Source organism: Colossoma macropomum, unplaced genomic scaffold (assembly GCF_904425465.1).
Source record: "Colossoma macropomum unplaced genomic scaffold, Colossoma_macropomum, whole genome shotgun sequence".
Taxonomy (NCBI): Eukaryota; Metazoa; Chordata; class Actinopteri; order Characiformes; family Serrasalmidae; genus Colossoma; species Colossoma macropomum.
The window spans coordinates 43,692,586-43,713,085 of NW_023494787.1; the positions used below are offsets into that span (position 1 = coordinate 43,692,586).

Below are 20,500 nucleotides of genomic sequence, written 5' to 3' on the forward strand. Positions count from 1 at the left end.
ATCGTATGAAAGAGAACCCGATTAACAGCGAGCACACTGGATCTCATTATGCAAAGTTGAGAAATGTATTCTGTAGCGATTCGTGCTGATCAAAGCTTTCACGAGTGAGACCAAATAAGAATATCTTTGCATAAATAACTCTTCACTGTCATCCTGGTTGTAGCTATGACTCACAAAGCTACAACCTAAAAATGATGTGCCTTACTTAACTGTGATAGATGGAGAGATGAAATTACACTAGGAACAAAATAACTGCAGATTACACACACTGCACTGAACTTCCCTGATTTAAATGTGTACATTTACACATGAATAAAATGTGTCACATCAAGGCAGTTATTGCCAAAAGGAAGTAAACTGGGAGACAAAGTTGTGTCAGTGTAATTCATTTTAGTCATGTGGAAGTGATGCATACATTTTAAATCAAGTCAATTCAGAGCTATAAAATGTAACTCAGTGCTATAAAACTGCTATAAAATGCAACTGAATACATACGTAAAAAGTTACGTCAAGTTAGTTCATTTCGAGTCAAAACAATAAAGAACATGTTATTCATTTATTTAGTGTCAGGAAGGAACAGCTAAATATAATAGCATTTTTCACTGTTTATTGTGTTCACACTTTGCCTGTAGTACAGCTTCCATTCTTTTCAGGAGGCTAACTTTCAGTTTTTGAAAGAAGTCTGCAAGGATATTTTTCCACACCTCCGAAGTTCAGTCTTAGAAGTTGGTTGCATTTTCTGCTTCTCATGATCTGATCATTTTTTGTAGTCCGGTTTTGGAAACTGCAGTTTTTTCCACTTATTTTCTTTTGACTCCCTCTTCCTTATGCAAGAGGATTATCTTATATCCAGTCTCCTCAGAAATATCCCCTGAAAAATTGTAGCGTAGGGTCTGAGGCAGGTTGTAAGCGTGAAGTGACTTTATTAGAGGCATTCAGATACTCATGGTCGTAGCCGGCAGGGGTCAACATACAGGTAGGCAGGAAAACATGCAGATCCATACAACATAGAGAGCAGCAGAGGTCAAAACCAGGACAAAACAAACATAATAAACAGGCTTAGAACTCTGGTGACGAACACAAGTAACAAAACAGAGACTTTATGAACACACAATGAAAACACAGGGGAAATTTGGCAGCTTTAATGTCCATAGAATGAGCTACAGGTGTGTGGGAGAGGAGGAGAGTGGGCGGAGCCAGGGAGAGTCCAGGGAGTCCAGGGAGTCAGTCCCCCCAAAGGGAGAGACATGACAAAAATGAATAACTTGTGCTTAATAGCAGTTTTAACTTGAAATCAAATTGTATTGTACAGTACATTTGCTCAATGCTGTACAATATAAATTAACAGAGCTGTTTAAGAGATTTAACCTCCTATAATGTCTTTTTATTCAGTTATACAGGATTTAACGGGTAAAAAAAATGCAGTATAATACACATGTATGCATCGTTCTGGATGAGATCATGAGCAGAATGGCATAATGTGTAACCAGTAGAGTGTTTGTGTTACACTGAGATGGTCACAGTTGTAAACTACACTGAAATAAATAGTGCTTTACATTTAAACGATTCAGACGTGTCAGTCGAAATGCATATGTATGAAAGATGAGACATCAACACAATTCTTGCCAGAAGAAGCAAATTGAAGACAGTGGTTGTGTTGATGTAACTCATTTACATTTAAATTGTATAAATTTAATGCACTATTTTTTCAGCGTACGATGTACAGATGTATTCAGAGGTTTTGGAACCCCTGGAGAAATGACTTGTTTTAATGCTTTTCTAAGTGAAAATAAGCGAACATATCCTCTACAGAGAACACACTTCTGAAAATTGTAATGCACAATTACTTTTTATTTGCTGATTTTAACATATTGGGGAAAAATGAAACATAATTATGGCAAAAATATGCCATATTTATATTTTATGTTCTATTTTTCCCAATTCTGCAAATAAACAGAACTTGGAGAAAAATGCTATAATTAAGTGTGATCCCTGTAGAGGATGTGCCAAACTATTTTCACATAGAACATCAAAAACATATGATTTGACTGTAATTGTTTAAACTTTGGTTTGATTGTAGGGCAGTGACTGTAGGTTTAGCTCTGATGAAGACAGTAATTGCTGAATTTGCTATGTGCTCTGTTTTAGGGTGCAGATGGACCTGTTGGACCAAGAGGACAACCAGGTGAACCTGTGAGTCAAACACCTGCGCACATACCGAAACATGCACACACACACTTTTTATAACAGAGGTGTCTTTGCACTGAATGTATGCACTGAATACATACATTGACCTTAAGTATTCACACAGTAGCAGATTACAGACAATAAAAACAACCCATTTTTTTAAAAACCTTTTGTTTTAATTTTTGTGTTTGAAAATAGCCTGAAAATTTTGTGAGAAAACAATTGCATACATTACTGAATATTATTAATATTGATTATAACATTGTACATTTTTTCAAGACGTTTAATGTCGCTGTATGTTTGTGTAATATGTTGTTGCCCTAAAATGAAGAGATGTTTGCCAAATAATGCATTCTCAGCCAATCACAACTGTCTCTAAGCTCTAATTCCTTTGTCAAGTGAAACATAGTTGGTTTCAGCATCACTCCGAATGTTTTTTGTCCTCATCTTGTGGGTGTTGTGTTGAACTCTGCTTAGTGTTTCTGGGACAGCGCTCTGTTTTCACACATGCTGAGACTGAGGAAAAAATGAAAGATATCAGAGTAAGGGTACACATGTGCTGAAAAAGCTGATTACTGTGATAAAATGCAGGTCTCTTCTCCATCTAAGAAATCAGAGTGTGCTGTTTATATGGCCAGTTGAATAATCAGAAAACTGCCAAAATCCAATTATGATCAGTTTATTAAGTGCATTTAAACACACTCACTATCACAATCCCCTAAGAGTCCCCTATAATTGTACTGTTAAGTGTATGTGTATTCAATTCAATTAAATGCTAAAATATTTATTAAATACTCTTTATACTACTACTATTTATAATAATAATAGTTCTATTTATTATTATTATTATTATTATTATTATTATTATTATTATGATTATTATTATTATTATTATTATTATTATTATTGAATTTTATACATGGAATCAATACAGTGCACTTCTTAAAATATTTTTTTACAACATTAGGTAAAGTGTACGCTGTTAAAATTAATACTTAAAAAAATGTGGGGCACTTTTTTCCTGTGCCCCAACCCCCCTTTGCAGAAGACCACTTGGCTGGAGGTCCTTAGGTAATGTGAGGTAAGACCCCTGCTATAAGGCAAGCTGACTTTATATAGATTAATGTAGCTAAGCCTGATCTAGGTTAATTTCTAATTATGAAAAAAAATCACATAAAAAAATTAAATGACATGATGAGTTTTCTTCGGTCCAGTGTTAGCTTTAGCGTTAGCTCTCATGTTAGCTTATCTAACCTCCTCCTTAGATGTAAAAAATCTGCTGCTTTTGCATTCAGTTTGTTAGCACAAGTGTGACGGACACTCTGAACTGAAGGACAGAGTAACAGTAACTAAACAGTAACAGTAAATTCTGAGACTTATCAGAATTTTGTGAACAGTCCGTTGGAGCTTAGGGCATGTTTTTGAGTTTGAATTTAAAAATTGATGCAGTTGAACACCAGATTGATGCATTTTTACACCCCTTGTGTGCGCCCCTTTACCCTGCTGCCATCACTCTCCTCTCTCCCCTCCTGGCCCAGAGGCTGATTAGCTGGGACTCCGGCTCCATTTGTGACTCCGCAGGTGAGCCGGGGCTTAGCAGGGGGCACTGCCTCTTTAAATGCATCACCCCAAGTCAGAGTAAAAGAGAGCGTGGTGCTCTGGAAGCTAGCAGGAAGCGAGCTCTAATAGAGAGAGTCGGGGCAGGCAGTGCGCAGCGCTGGGCCATGAGAGAGAGAGAGAGAGAGAAAGAGAGAGAGAGAGAGAGAGAGAGATGCGGCAGAGATAAATGAGGGGATAGAGATAGATGGGCCAGGAGATTGGCAAAGGGGGGAGATGAAATCCTGGCCTGTATGATTATATTTCCATATCAATCACCTCCCCGGAGATCACAGATGTGGCTCTGGAACAGGTGGCTTGGCCGCCGTACAAAGTCAGAGAGTGACAAAAACAAAACACGCGTACACACATGCAGCCCTGTGTGACACACACACATAAATACACACGTAGAGATGCTCGCATGAGCACACAAATGCAATTAAACATGTACATATAATGATATACATACACCAAATGACACACGTGACATAAGTAGTATATACATGTAAACGTGAAAGACATTATCATATCTGTAAGAAACTCTGAACACCTTCTTAACACATTATAATGCATTCATAAGACAGTATATTCATGAGTGTAAATATTTAAACATAACTATAAAAATTCATTACGCGTTATAGTGAAGCAATAGAAGATGAGAGGGAGTGTGTTATCGCAAAACCTGCCTTCGGCTCGTGATGTTATTCACGATAACACACGACCTCGAGTGTTCTATTGCTTTTATACAACAGTTAAATAAATAAAGTAATAAATTAATAAACTGGGCCGTGAACGCGGCGTTTAATATGTTTTAATGTCAGCAATTCCTTCCGCCAAATTATAGTTCCTTAACAAGCAGCTTGTTGCTATGTCAGAGTAACAAACTCCGCTCACTCGCTGCACAGCCGGCAGTTCGTTCTCCAGCTCCTTACACTAAATTCCCAAACTGTCATCACCACTGAGCAGCTTTTCAGTCGGCAGCTGTGACAGAAAAACACCTGAACAACCTGGAATCAGCCAGAAATGAACCGAATACCATTCACCAAATGTGTAGTCTCATCTTCAAAGTCTGACCAAATCGGGCTAGAGGCTGTTGTAGATGCAAAGTGGGGGAGCAGCTCCATATTAAAGCACATGGATATGGAAGAGGATGACCAACAAGCTAAAATACAGTCTTAGAAAAGATGGTTCATCAAAGGTTCTTAGGTGAAGAAAATGATTCTATAAAGAACCATGAACACTCAAAGAACCATATGTATGATTAAAAGGTTCTTTGCATCATGAAATGGTTCTTCAGATTGATGGAGAATGTATTGTATATGGTTCTATATAGAACCTTTTTGAAAAAAAATGGTCAAATATAGCACCAAAAGGGTTTTGCTACTGTTAAAAGCTTGACGTTGTCGCAAGAGAAGAACCCTTTTTGGTGCTATATAGATCCCTTTTCAAAAAGGTTCTGTGTAGAACCATCTATAGCACATTCTCCATCAGTCTGAAGAACCATTTCATGATGCAAAGAACACTTTAATCATGCAAAGGGTTCTTTAAGTGTTCATGGTTCTTTATGACCGTATAGTGTGTGTTATGTTATTACTGGCAAAGAAACTCAGTCCCAGCTTGTATAGTGAATAACAAATATATTAGCCTAAATTATATCTCAGTTTACTTTCTGCTCACAAATACAACGTACAAGTACTTATAATGGTGTTATAATATCATATATCTATCAACAATAATCTAATGGCAGTTGAAGCTTACAAAGACATGCTACAATACACAAAAATGACCATAATCTATTATTCCATTACAGACACTGTCATAACAATATAACATGTTATGAACACTACTTATAATTGCATTAAGAGTTTATAATGCATAATCAACATAGCCATAATGTGTAATGTATTTTATGATATTTACAAAGCCTTATGAATGCTTTATAATATGTAATGTATGTGCTCATTGACTCTTATAGACATCGTATTCATAGAAAGTGTTACTGTACGTACAAGTACTTGGCTCAGCATGTTTCCATAGCAATCTTGTCAAATGTTGACACCTCTGAGCTTACAGACATTCATTAATCTTCCGCTGTGCTTCCTGTCTGTTACAAATGTTATTTACAGGGGCCTAGGGGACTTGTGGGACCGAGAGGGCCACCCGGACCACCCGGACAGCCTGTAAGTCAAGAAGCCATTGATTTCTGCGCAGATCGATTCAGACACGCCATAGGTCATACTGCAATGAAAGATATGTCAACACAAGAAGCGGATGGTCGACCACAGTATCCAATAGGAAAGATACAAATTGATTCCTTGTTATTAACCCATCAGTTATTTTATTATATCCCCTCTGATTTTCTGTATAGTAGATACAGTGAGGGGAGTTAAGACACTTTTGTTTTTTTTTATTTAATATACTTCCAGTGCATAAATTCGTTTCAAATTTACAGACACAATGTCTTTTGACTCTGCACTTTGAAATATGAACAAAAGAGTAGATATCCATAAGCATAAATGAAAATATGTTACAAAAAACAGAATAGATAGGGAAAAAAATTCAGACACTACAATAAAATATAAATATGTGAAGGTACATAAAACTAAATCAAGTTCTGGGTATTTATGAGGCAAAAAATGCTCCTGGTTTCATTATGAAAAACATTACCATTGGCTGGGAAGGTTTCACACGGCAAGTATTAATCATGGTGAAGGTGAAGAAGCTTCCTAATGTTTATTAACCACTTAAATGGCCTGGGTTCACCAGCATGGTCCAAAGTTTTACTATACATTTTTATAACCTGAAAATAGCTGAGGCAGTTTTCAATGAAGGCCCTGTAGTATAATACTTAGTATGTAATAAGCCTGAGATTTAAGAGGGGTTAAACAACACTCCAGTGGAAAATGCTACAGAGCCATAGCAATGACATTCCTGTTAGTATAATTGTTAGTATAATCCCCTCTCCGTAATTTTCCCTTTTTTGTTAGTGGTCTGCTGAGTTTTGTCCAACAGGTGGCGCTCATGAGCAGTCACAGCTCAGAGCCAATGGAGCTCACATTTTTCAAAAGCTCTGCTAGCAGCAGGGGGTGAATCCATTCTCTACGCAAGCACTCGCTAATGATACAGTGTTCACGGGTCCTTTTAGTTCTTCCCTGATAGACAAAACTTTTGATAGGCTGCTTTGAAGTTGACCAGTTTTGAAAGCTGTTGTTTTCTTGCCAGGATATATGCAGTTCAGTGCTAAGCATGTGACCCTTTCTCATTGTCATTTACTCGTAGGGCGTTCAAGGTGTGGATGGAATGCAAGGATTAAAAGGCAACCAGGTGGGTTTCTGTGAGAATGTTCAATGCATGAAGAGCCAAATGCACTTTCCTTAAAAGGGGGATTCCACTGATTTTTCAAGATGTCTGCATAATTAAACGGTTAAGACGTAACCAAAGCCATTCAGAGTGGTTTGATGTGAAAGGCTCAGGTCTAGAGAAACTTAAAGAGGCAGAACTGTTCACAGTGGTGGTGATAGGAACCAGACGTCTGAAGAGTTTAATGGCTTTAAACGCTCCCCAGCAGGAAGGTATTACATGAATGTGGTGCCTGATGCCTGAGACATTATTTTACAATAGTTTTGAGATAAACTTTTGGCCTAAAACTTTTTTTAGTGTAAGGCAGCTTATTTTTCCAGACTGTCCACTATTTATTTTTTATCAGCATAACAACTGAGAGGATATGTGCAGGCTGATGGTTTTGGATAGATAAATAAAGTGGTTGTAGATATCACAACCCCTCCTTCCTGTCACGACCACTGTAGAGAAATCTGAGCGTTAAGTTTCTTTACAATGAACTGTTTCACATCAGACCACTCTGAATGATTTTTTTTTTACATCTAAATGATTAAATTATGCAGAAATATGGAAAAGTCTGTGGAATTCCAGTTTAATGATAACAGTAGAAAATGGCTGAAAGGGTTTTTTCTAAAACTTGTCACGCATTGCCAATGAGATCTTTTAAAACATTACTGAGGCTATGTTGTACTGAATGGAGAGGACATTAACCCCCATAATCTGTGGTCTTATGAATCAGTTACTAATCTTAGGCCTTATTGTTCAGTCACTACTATTAGTTATAGAGTATAGAGGGAAACTAATATGTAAGGTTTAAAGGAATTGAAGTGAAGCCCCATGTATGGACCCTTTGGGTTTAATAGATTAAAGTAAGCACAGTTGAAATATCATTACGTCAATTTGTAAGAAATGAACGATGACTCCTGAATTTCCCCTATTCATAGGGACCACCAGGGGAAGCTGGTCCTCCAGGACAACAAGGAAATCCAGGCTTACAGGTAAATCCATCTCCACCATCATACAGACCTTATAAATCCACACAAGTATTAAGAAGACATGAAAACACTCATTACCCACCGCTCTTCACCCTGTCAACATTTCACTTTCCTCCCAGGGCTTCCCGGGTCCTCAGGGTCCTATCGGCCTGCCTGGAGAAAAGGTAAGCTAAGAAAAGCTGTACGTTTCTCCATGTTCATCTGAATGCAAAAGACTTGACCTTCGACCTGTGTCAGCACGGCCCCAGGAGAGCAGCTCTGAGCGGAGAGTGTGTACTCCCAGACTGCCCGCAGAGTCCTGACAGATAGTCAATAGTGAGAGTACACGCTCAAAGCCAGAGGCACACAGTCTGCAGCACTGCCAGCAACTCCTGAACCCTGTTCAGAGCAAGTGTTCACCTAATGCAGACTGTTGTCAGTAGAGATGTGCACAGGTACTCCAGCAGTCAGTTAACCATTTGAGATGCTAGTATTCGGATACTGAAATCACCATTACGTTTCATTTCGGGAAGACAAAGAAAATAATGAGGCTATCAATTTAGTGAAACGTGACAGATTTGCTCGTATTTGTGAGGAAGTATGTTGTTACTTTGTTACTCTGAAACACCAGTTTCAACGAGCTCACCCTAAAGATGATGTTTTATTTTGCAGAATTTAAATGCATATTTTAATTTTATTTAGTTGCTGATGTAAAATGTTGCTTGGTTGAATGTCTATATAATGTAGCAAAGTTTTAACAGTAGTTTCCAAACTTACATGTGCAAATTTATTGCAGCATTGTTCTCCTGCAGCTCACAGCGACATCAGGGTCGTCACAGCATCTAATAACGAGACTTTCATTACAGAAAAACCTGCAGTTTTGAGGACAGAACGGACGGCTACATGCAGCAAATCCAGCGTTTAGAGAAAAAAGCAAACCAGCTTGAAATGGTTGGCTAGCATGTAGCAATGTAGCGGGTATATTAGCTAGCTAGCTAGCGCACTGCTTAAAATGCATACATTTACATTTTTACGGCATTTGGCAGACACTCTTATCCAAAGCGGCTTGCTGTTAATCATTTTACACAGGTAGGTGAAGGTAGTGTTAGGTGTCTTGCCCAAGGACTCTTACTGGTATAGTGTAGGGTGCTTACTCAGGCAAGCATTGAACTCCAGTCTACAGCGTAGACGGCAGAGGTGTTTCCCACTACACTATACCAAGCACTTAATTTACCACTTGGTAAGCGAAATTGTCTTAAATCAGCATTTCTGTTCTGTCCTTCAGACTGAAGTGTTCTATAATAAAAGGCTCATTATTTGAAGTTGTTTTGAACCTGATGGGTATTTAGTCTGTATTTACTTGTCTAATATGCAGCTAATAACATGACTACACTACAATTCTCTACTAAAGACACGACTCACACTAACGTGACTAGACTTGTGAACATCTCTGTTGTAAGTTATCATAGCAACGATATTTTGTCATGTTATCTACCTTAGTTGCTAGAACAGAAAAGGTTGCAGCTGGTTCTGCCAGTAATAACTGTGTTATTTTATGCTTTTAGCTTATTATTTGAATCAGCAGGTGCTTCAGTGTTCAGCTGGCAGGTTAATGGTTTGTGGCTGTGTTCTAACAAAGCATAACTCAATTTCTATCATGATGCTGACAGTATCACTTACAAATGAATGTTTCCCATAACTTCAATGGCTATAATGTATATACATTTCCCTATACAGCCAAGTATATTTGCATTGTGAGTTTAATGAATATTGCGCACTGTAGATCATCAAGTTTTAGAATTTGCAAACACAGTAGTGAAAGCTGCATCCTGCTTAATGTACCTGTGATGATTAAACCACAAGGATTCCAGTGTTGTTGGTACAAATGAGAACAAAAACAAGGAAAATGAAGTTGTTCTTGGATGTAAAACATGAAAATGATCACTGTTTTTAAATAAGCACAAAATGGCCTAATAATGAAAAATGTAGCCAAAGCTGTTGTAATACAGTATAAATAGTCATAATTGCCATTTGTCTTTGGAAGATTTGGTCACATACACAGGCTTGTACTGCGTGGGTTGCAATCGCCAGGATTGTTTAAACAAAAGCAAAAAGGCAAAATAATTAGCTTAGCAAAAGCAGATTAGTATCCACTCTGACTGGAAACTTCTGGGTGGAGGCAGCGCCATTAAACCCAGCAAATATTTTAGGCTTATTAGTCAAAACAAACTGTTTGTACTAGGGATGGGCATTTCAGTCAGAATTACTTTTTTGGTTTTGAAAGGCACTGATAAATACCCCCCACCCAAAAAAGAAGTTTTCAAAGCATGTAGCTTAAAATTTACACTGAGAAAGACAGTCAGTCTAAAGTCTTGAAGATAAATAGATCAATGCTAAGCGTCTGTTTTGACCTCAACTACTGTAACCAGCCTTAGTAATTAGTTTCACCTTGTATCTTCTAGCATGAAACTGCTGTTAGCTGATGTTTACAGGTTTATTCCGTTAAATCTATACGAGTAGAGTGTAAAATGAGTTTAAGCTTGATGTTTATTTGCATTGTTTTATGCTTCCTATGTACTATAACTGTGCTTTGTACCTTTGTGTCCGGTGGGCAGTAGCCTGCAGTAGCCTTTAGCCAGCTGCAGTAGCCTTTCTATGGAGTTCAGACACCTCATTGTGAGATACATGAGAACGTATAATGTCAGAGAGAAGCCATTTTGCTTGCACTATTCAAGTTTTCTTGACTATTTGAAAAATCTAACTCATCTCTAGTTTGTACACAAACCGTAACTGTGCACTTCCATGTAACATTGACATATTTGTACCGTTTTGTGCAGATTTCTCAGCAAATACTGCAAATATCTCTGATTTGCTCTCCCTAAACAGGGTCCTCAGGGGAAGAGTGGAATGCAGGGGCTTCCTGGGATAGATGGTCCTCCAGTAAGTACATCCAGACAGCCATCCTTTGCTGCAGTGGATCGATTTACGTATTTCCTACAGCAGGGAGCGACGTGGAGCAGCATCTACTGATCCGAACAGACAGTTTTATTACGGCCTTATGTTTACAGCACTTCCGAGCCTTGTCGCTAGCGCCAGAGTGGCACAGATTGCTGAAAAGAGTGCATTTGTTGGACAAGGCCAGGCCTTTTGTGTTAGCTCATTAGCTTTTCTAGAGAAACAGAATGTATATTAATCAGCTGGCTGTCATAGTAACACCTGGTCATTCTGCTCCACTCACAGGGTCATCCAGGAAGAGAGGGACCCGGAGGAGAGAAGGGGCTCCAGGTGGGTGTCATGCATGCACACGCACACGCAACATAAACACACACACACACACACACACACACACCCACACACACACCCACCTATAGTGTGCAAAAGTCAGAGACCACCCTTCATTTCTTGAATTTCAAGTCAAAAACAATGTACAATAGACATAATATAATCAGGTTGCATAGTAAAGGAGAAAGTTAAAGGAAACTTTCCAAAACTGGAGTTCAAGAAATAATTAAGATACAGTGCAAATGGGGCTCCTAACAACCATGCAAGACCACCAAAACTGTCCCCATGAGATAAACAGCATTTAAAGTTTTCATCTTTGAGAGAGAGGAAAAAATCAAACTCTACTCTTGCAAAATCAAACAAAGAAGCTGCTGGTGTTCACAGAACAGTGGACCCCAGAGTCCAGACCTCAACATCGTGTGTTTTGAATCATGAAAAACAGAAAATGCAACCAACCTCTAAGACCGAACTTTGGAGGTGTGGAAAAATATCCCTGCAGACTTCTTTAAAAAACTAAAAGTGAGTCTCCTGAAAAGAATAGAAGCTGTAATAAAGGTAAAGAGTGGACACACTACATACTCAAAAATGTGATATTATATTTAGCTGTTAAGACTTCTGTGTATTTTTCTTAAATATGTTTTCTGCTTCTTTCATGATGCTGAAAAATGAATAACTTCAAAATTTTGACTGGAAATTGAATAAATCAGAGGTGCTGTCTGACTTTTACACACAGCTGTACATGCATCAGCACACACACACATGCTTGTGCACACAAACACACAAACACAAGCTCAGTCACACTCATACTCATTCATACTCACCCCTCATGCGTGTTCGCACATGCACACAAAAGCTCACACAGTCACACTCACACAGCTGCTCCACTCACCTGGAGACGCAGCGGTCCATCGCAGAGGAAACGCACAGAGCCAAGAGCATGAGCGCATCACACCATCCAGCCCTCACCGCCCAGCGTTCTGCTGCAGCTGCAGCTGGCCTGCCTGCATTATGATCGCTTGCTAAGCTTTAGCTTTTGTCTGCACTCATGCTATGGAGCGTAATTATGCACTCTGAAGAATTGAGCCATCAGCTCAACACGTCCACATTGTCTCGTCTCCTGTGAGTGCTCTGTATATTCATATCAGCTCATTGTCACTTGGCACACTTTCACCATAATTGCTCACTCATAGACAATGAGCAGTGCTACTGGCTGGGGGTGGACGATATGATCTCACATTTATATCATGATATTTTGCACTGGACAGTAAAAATATGACATTTTATTATATAAATAAATGAATAAACAAATAATTAAGTAAGTGTTACTTAATCAGTATACAACAAAATATGACAGTTATCCATTACAGTGACAGGAGAAAAAAAATAATAAGATTGCAGATACATTATAAAAAATACAGGAAATTATATTTAAAGAATATTAATGAATAATTTTTATCTCTTCAAGCTGCTAAATTCTGCCAAATGCAGATTTTGCTGTGAGATTTTTTTCTTTTTGAGAGTTTATTGCTCACCAAGAAATACATCTCCCAACAAAAGTTTACTTTGCCTAACAATAATGTTAACTTGTAATTGATAGATCCAAAATAAGCGAAATACTTATTTTATTAAAATTTCTATGTTTCTCCACAGTTTCTTTCACTACTGTTCATTGGGAGTGATGTAGTCTTATAATTTTGCTGGGAACATTGTAAGTCAGATATTTAAAATTGAGTTGGGATGAAAATCTTTCCATACGTCATAGAAAATGAACCAGGCTGAGAACATGCAGCTCATAATGTCGAGTAAGACTTCTAAATGGTGCAGTGCTCAGTTAGAAAATCCATCTTAATTGCGTGAGTGCAGTTTCAAGGGAAAGTGAACGTACTGGGCAAAATAGGAATGTAAAAGTGAGGGGGCACAGTATTCCTATATTTCATATATATTCCAAGTTAAGCTTACTTTATTCCATACCCACTTAACTCAACAGTGCAGTTGCCTTGTGTTAGGATACAATTGTTTTTGTTACTGGCTTTATGTAATTATATGACAAGTAATTCAAAAGGAACCAAAGTAATCTGATTACGCTATTTTAATATAGTAATCCTTTGGATTAGTTATAGATTACAGATACATTTTTTAATAAGTAATCAATAATCTGTACCAGAATACATTTTTAGGATGAACATCCAATCCCTGACAATGATAACAATAATAATACTTAATAATATTATAATTAATAGTTCTGTGTTATATATCATCACTGTTGGAGCAAAACCTTATATCTCCATTTTTGTCAATTTTTACTTTTTTTGCATAATTAAATGATATATGGATCAACAGAAATGGCCCAAAATTATTTCAGAAAGAATAACATTGTGTTTACATCAACTTCCATTAAGAGTTAAGAATGTTTTTTCCTTGTTCTGGAAAGTTCAGATAGGGGAGATATATATGTAGTATATCTTCCACCTCTTCTACCAGCTCCATACGCTTTCTCATACTGTACACGACATTGAAGTACAATATGTGCTCTTTTCCCCCATTTTTTCAGGGATTAGTTGGAGCACAGGGACCAATTGGATACCCAGGACCCCGCGGAGTGAAGGTGAGATTGGCTTTGAGATAATAGCTTTGCACTGTCTGTTCCAAAACACTGCCGGAGACATCCAAGGCGTGGAGTTTAGACTACTTTTGGTTGGCGCTAAGCCTGAGACTGATTGGCAGCTGACAGGCTCAGGTTGAGTGCTTTCGTCTCCCAGGGAAACAATGTGGCAGCCCGAGAACTGCTAATGGACAGAAGAAATAGCAGCACAGAGTGATGTCAATGTCTGCGTGTCTGTAAATTTTGTCCTTATAAACTGCCTATCGAAAGTTTGGGACACATTGCCTTCTTTTGAAATTTCTCAACAATTATTGATTTTCACTGTGACTTTTCAGTTCAGAAAAATACATGCAAAGGTCTTATTAACATAAAGCAGCTTTGGGCCAACAGTTTAGGAATATTTAGCTTCAGCGCTCACCTTCATGTTCATCCCAGTGTCCTCCTTGATATGAAGGGAAGTTTTTCACCTTAAAAATGATTTAAGAATTTTCTTTTCCGAGCTGTTGTTAAAAGCACATACTGAAGCTCAAAGGAGGTTTCAACACTGCTGATGAGCGCTGACATCACAACGTGAAAAGACAGCTATGTTCACTTGAAGTTACATGTTAAAACATACTTAAATGTGAAAATGATTATTGTTTGCAACCAAGACGGTCAGCTACCACTTTGTTTTTGTCTGAAATTGTTTCCATTCATTTCTGTGGGATGTTGTAACCACTATGAGAATTTAGGGACCATCTACAAAAAAACAGCAATCATTGGGGTCCAAGCTCTATGCACCATTTTGAAGCCAGTAGTACATCTCTATTTATAATAAATGTGGTGTCCCAAAAGAAGATATCTGCCAGTTGTTTTACACATTTACTCATACTTACTCATACTTGACTGGGATTGTTACAAAGAGTGTAGTTGTAACAGGTTAGGGTCAATACCAGAGAGCAGGATAACCAAAAGAAGAGAGACATCGAGAGAAAAACCAAAAACCAGTCCAGGATTGAAAACCAAGAAAAGCAAATAATACACAGCAATCCAACCAAAAAGGGCAAAACACGAAAGGGCAAGTCAAAAAACAGGTCATACACAGTAAAAACTTTTCAGACAAAACAACCCTCAGTATGCAATAGAAGGGGTTGGCAAACCTTCGCAGTGAACTAAATTAAAACCCAGGCTTTTATACTAACTAACTAATGAAATGAAATAACAAACAGGTGTGATGATTAGAATTCCGGAGAGGAGGAGTGCTGGAATGAATGTTGATTGGTAGCTGGTGATGGGTGGAAAGTCATGTGATCTCCCACTGACTCATGGGAGTTGGTGTCCACTTGACCTGTCCATGGACTCAAGTTACTCTGCATGGGGAAACGGAACAGACATTTTTTGAATAGATAAGTCAGTTTTTTGGACATGGCTTACGTTTGCATAGTTGAAATCCACAGCAGTTACGCTTGTATTTGAGTGCACTAGAATGCTCCTGAAAACATTCAAATTAAAAATGCTTTCCTTTATAGTCCCTTAAGGTCTAGGTATGAGCCAGGTAAGTGTGAGGTACAAACTCCAAAGTACTAGGTAGATATTTTGGGTAACATGATAAGTAAGCTCCAAGACAGTCTAACTAAATTACACTGAAATGCCCAACAAGTTCTAGATATTAACTGGGTAGGTGTGTACTCCAGAGTATTGTGCAGTTATTTTGGTTAAAAAGTACTTTACATGGCATAAAAAATGTTCATATGGCATGTACCTGTTTATTACCTATAAACAAAACTGACTCTGACCATAAAAAAAAAACAGTGATTCTCACAGGAGTTTTACTGGGTTCTTATTCTCTATGTCACAGAATCTTTGTTGTCATTTTACAGCATATGACTCATGCGGTATGTCTCCAGTTTGCTGTTTACATGTGTGACATTACAGTAAAATTTAGTGTTTGTTCTGACCACCTTGTTACTCCAAGTATTCATAAAGTGCTTTAGTCTGTTCTTTAGCAGCTTAATAGCTAGAATCTGTAATTTTTCATTTTTAGTGTAATGTTTCAGTGTAATTTAGCTAGACCGTCTTAGTACTTATCATCATTTTACTCCACATAATTACACAGCACTGAGATTCTACCTCACTATTGCTCAGTTAATATGTAATTCAGTGTAACTGTATCAGAACATTATGCTACCCAAAATAATTACCTAGTACTTTGGAGTTTGTACCCTTCTACCTGGCTAATACGTAGAACGTAAGGGATTATAAAAAAGCATCATCTACCTCTGAACTGCTCACCTTTTTCAAGGTCAGTTTTAGTGTCTGATGCTGTGCACATTTGAAACAAGTAAATTCAGTGCAGCACTTTTTTTCAGCGCTTGTAATCTTGTCTGGTTACTGTCGGTGGATTATTTTCGGTAATAATGTGGTACCTGTAAGTTTTCCCTCCTGGAACCCAGTTTGTATTGTGTGATGAAGGCTGTGTTTGTGCTCTGTTGGAGACATCAGTATGTGAGACTTTTGTTTGGAGGTCAATATTTTTCGACCTATCAGAGCAGAGGTGACACTGCGTGCTGAGTCTGGCCCCTGGCCTTTGCTGATGCCTTTTGTTCTTCTCTAACAGGGCGCTGATGGGGTGAGAGGGTTGAAAGGAAGCAAAGGAGAAAAGGTACGAAGCAAAATTGTTCGCTCTCTCTCTCTCTCTCTCTCACTATATATATAGAGGAAAAAAGATGATGTGTGTGTGTGTGTGTATATATATATATATATATATATATATATATATGTGTATATATATATATATATATATATATATATACACACACACACACACACACACACACACATCATCTTTTTTCCTCTCAGAACTCAGGAAAAAACCCCAGGAGAATAGAGGTTACTCTCTTCACTTATCATGGCAGATATAAGCGGTGGTGGTGTGGCGTGCCGATAGCGGCAATGCGAGATAAATTGTTTTCTATAACACTCGCCCGGCAAATTCATATTTTCTCCTCAGACGTAGAAAAAAAGCCTCAGTGTGTAATATAGTGAGGAATTCTGTTAGTGATGGATGAGTGACTCTCCTCCGTTTGCGGCAGGGCGAAGACGGCTTCCCGGGGGCCAAAGGTGATATGGGAGCTGAAGGAGACAGAGTAAGAACCACTTATCAGTTCTACCTCAAACATCATCCATTCTCTTCAGCTGCCAGTGGATTGTTTACTGTAGGACAGTGGAAGTAACCGTGTCTTTGGTGATACAGGGTGATGTTGGGACTGCTGGACCCCGCGGTGAGGACGGACCAGAGGGGCCGAAGGGTCAGTCAGGACCTGTTGGAGAGAGTGGATCTCCAGGGATTGCTGGAGAAAAGGTGAAGTGGCCATTCTTTTGTAAGATGTTGTGCTTAGGTGCATTTTGTTGAACAGGATCATTTAAAATAGCATTCATGTTCAATTACAGTAAACTTTGGAAGTGTTTTATAATCTGGAAGTCAAGCGTTAGAAGAGAGTTGTTATTGTCATTATTACTGTTTTACTATGGCTTTTACTTACATTACATAGTCATTCACATGTAATTACATAGATATTACACAGCTAGTTGCACAATAATTTTATTTTTCATTTATCTCAGTGCACTCGGAGCATAGCAATAACTACTATTTCTGTTATGTCAGCTAACGGACAGCTGTTAGCATTGTGTTGAGTAATGGGGGAGATGGATGGTCCTCCCATTCATCCTGAATGAGGCCTATTATAATGTCTTGGACTCCAGGCTACAGATGGTTGTGGCATCGAGGATAGTTTTAAACACATACTAACGACTCCCATTTTTATGTCATAGGGCAAACTTGGTGTTCCAGGATTACCTGGATATCCAGGAAGACAAGGTTCTAAGGTGAGCGAGTGGTCATGCTAACCTATGTGTAAAGTACAAAATAAGCTAATGTTCAAATAACATGAAATGAGCAGTGACTGAATCTCTTGACACATTAATATTTCAATATTAAATTTAAATAGGGGGCGATTAATGGCTATTAAAGGCCTTGTTTTATTAATAGCTTATCAGAGACAACAATTAATGTTAGGTTTATTTATGGTAATGCGATTCCAGAGGTTAATTCGTGGTTAATTAAATGTGGAGGTTGATTAATGAGCAAAATACCCTAATTGATTAGCCTCTACACTGGCCTACAGGGATCGGTTGGCTTTCCCGGAGCAGCAGGAGCGCCCGGAGAGAAAGGGAAGAGGGTAAGAGAGTGGTGCTTTACATTAGGTATACATGCACTTCCCATATGGTTTGTTTGCACATGCATGCTAGCGTGCTCATTCCTGGTCTTTTTCTGGTCTTGTTTTGCAGGGTTCCGCTGGTCAGTCTGGAGAAGCAGGTGAAAGGGGATCAAATGTAAGAGTGAAAATCGTGTACACTTTCATAATGATCTTTTTAGTACTATGTATACTTCCCTGACATTCACAGTACATGCCCGAACTGAAATATATAGCTAATCTGAGCATTTGAAATATATGTGAAGCCTGCAAATGTTTATCCCTGTCCAGAGATGTTCATTAGTCACCTTATATGAGTATGAGTCAGGCCTTGGGTCTATAAGGTATGAGTCAGAGTCGAGTATTGAGTCTCTGAGGTCTGAGTCTGAGCCAAGTCCAGGTCTCTGAGGTACAAGGCTGAGTCGAGTCTCAAGTCTCTGAGGTGTGAGGTTGAGTTGAGTCTCTAGTCTCTGAGGTGCAAGTCCAAGTAAAGCCTCAGTTTTCTGAGGTGTGAATCTGACTCAAGTCGAGTTAGTCTTAGTCGATTCTCAAATATCTAAGGTATGAGTCTGAATCAAATCTTCAGTCTCAGGTCTGAGTCCGAGTCAAGCCTCTGTTTTCTGAAGTGGGAGTCTGAGTCGAATTTCGATTCTCTGAGGTGTGAGTACAAATTGAGGATCCAGTCTCTAAGGTGTGAGTCCAAGTCTCATCTTTTGGAAGTGCGAATCCAAGTCTCAAGTCTCTGAGGTGCGAGTCCAGGCAAGCTTTGTTTCTCTGAGGTGTGAGTCAGAGTCAAGTCTCAAGTCTCTGAGGTGTGAGTCTGAGTCCAGGCAAGCTTCAAGTCTGGGTCGATTTTCAAATATCTAAAGTATGATTCTGAATCAAATTTTCAGTCTCTGAGGTCCGAGTCTGAGTCAAGCCTCAGTTTTCTGAAGTGGGAGTTTGAGTCTAGCTTTGATTCTCTGAGGTGTGAGTAAAAATTCAGTATCCAGTCTCTAAGATGTAAGTCCAGGTCTTGGCTCTTGGAAGTGCGAGTCCAAGCCTGAAGTCTCTGAGGTGTGAGTCTGAGACTCAGGTCTCTGAGGTGTGAGTCTGAGACTCAGGTCTCTGAGGTGTCTGAGACTATAGACTATAGATGGCATCGAAGTGCATGTTTACCCCTAACAGTCCCGAATCGACAGAAAAAGCTGTAGAAATGGTTTTATTTACAAATTTGGCTCATGTTTTTTCATCAGTCTTTAGCCTAGTCGAGCTGTGAGTAAGCAAGTCTGAGGCGAGTTGCAAGTCAGTCAACATATTTCTGAATTGTGACTCAAGTCCAAATCCTTGACTCAAATCCCAATTTTTGCCTTTTCTTCTCATTCAGGGCTTCTAATTTCGTATTGTGGTGTTATTGCTTCAAATAGTGGTTGGGAAAGGCCCTGGAATACATTAAAAATGCACTGGTGCATCTATAATGTGAGATGGTCAATGATGGGCCTGCATTATTTTATTACAAGAATACTGTGACTCGTCAAAATCCACAAAGACACCCATCTAGAACTGTGATTGATCAGGATGTGTTAGATTAGAAACTCATCTGCATATTCCATACAACTGCAATATCTGTATTGCATAGACCTTGTTTATTGTGCAGCAAATTATATGTTCTTCTTACTGAATGACTTTATATGATGCTGTTTTTTGGCCGCAGGGGGCACGTGGAGGCAGAGGTGCCAGAGGAGCTACGGGAGCACCTGGGGCCAAGGTGAGGCGCCCGTCCTCTGCCAATTATGGGCTTTAACAGTTCGTACAGTTCACTCTGCTGCTCTATAAAAATGAGAGTGCTATTAAAAGGCACTGTGTAAAGTGGGCCTGAAATACTGTAGGCTGATGTTCCAATAAAAAAAATCTTCTGAAAACATAATGTGCTCCCTGTATTTAAAATTCACACTGCACTTCCTTCCCTTTGTCTTACCAGGGCTCCGCCGGCCACGACGGCCCACCAGGTCCCATGGGAGACAGGGTATGTCTCATCCGTTTAAGGAAGGGTTTTTCTCAATGTCACAAACATGTTATAACACCAAGTCTATAATCGACCAAGGTCGTTCACCTCCAGAGTTTTTACCATGCTGACTCTTTTTGTCTTATAATGAGAGTTGAATAGGTTTAGGCTGCGGTTTTACACTTCCGTTATATTAATAGCCTGAAACTCAAGACACCACAGGAATATTTTTCCTCTCGCCCTTCGGTTAGCCGCAGAATCAGTGAACATTTAATCACAGTGATAACAAAACACTTTGTCTCTG

The 20,500-nt window shown here is 38.8% G+C and overlaps 1 protein-coding gene across 4 annotated transcripts in view; it reads left to right on the plus strand.

Annotated features, from left to right (window-relative positions):
- Nucleotides 1-20,500, plus strand: part of col5a3a (collagen, type V, alpha 3a) — a 138,928-nt gene that overhangs the window by 72,270 nt on the left and 46,158 nt on the right. For all 4 annotated transcript variants that reach the window (XM_036567511.1, XM_036567513.1, XM_036567512.1 and 1 more), the window contains 16 exons: nt 2,149-2,193; nt 5,910-5,963; nt 7,063-7,107; nt 8,067-8,120; nt 8,237-8,281; nt 10,983-11,036; nt 11,337-11,381; nt 13,930-13,983; nt 16,577-16,621; nt 17,052-17,105; nt 17,213-17,320; nt 17,791-17,844; nt 18,144-18,197; nt 18,307-18,351; nt 19,906-19,959; nt 20,173-20,217. In XM_036567511.1, the coding sequence (XP_036423404.1) occupies nt 2,149-2,193; nt 5,910-5,963; nt 7,063-7,107; nt 8,067-8,120; nt 8,237-8,281; nt 10,983-11,036; nt 11,337-11,381; nt 13,930-13,983; nt 16,577-16,621; nt 17,052-17,105; nt 17,213-17,320; nt 17,791-17,844; nt 18,144-18,197; nt 18,307-18,351; nt 19,906-19,959; nt 20,173-20,217 (855 nt within the window). The remainder of the gene's footprint in view (nt 1-2,148; nt 2,194-5,909; nt 5,964-7,062; nt 7,108-8,066; nt 8,121-8,236; nt 8,282-10,982; nt 11,037-11,336; nt 11,382-13,929; nt 13,984-16,576; nt 16,622-17,051; nt 17,106-17,212; nt 17,321-17,790; nt 17,845-18,143; nt 18,198-18,306; nt 18,352-19,905; nt 19,960-20,172; nt 20,218-20,500) is intronic.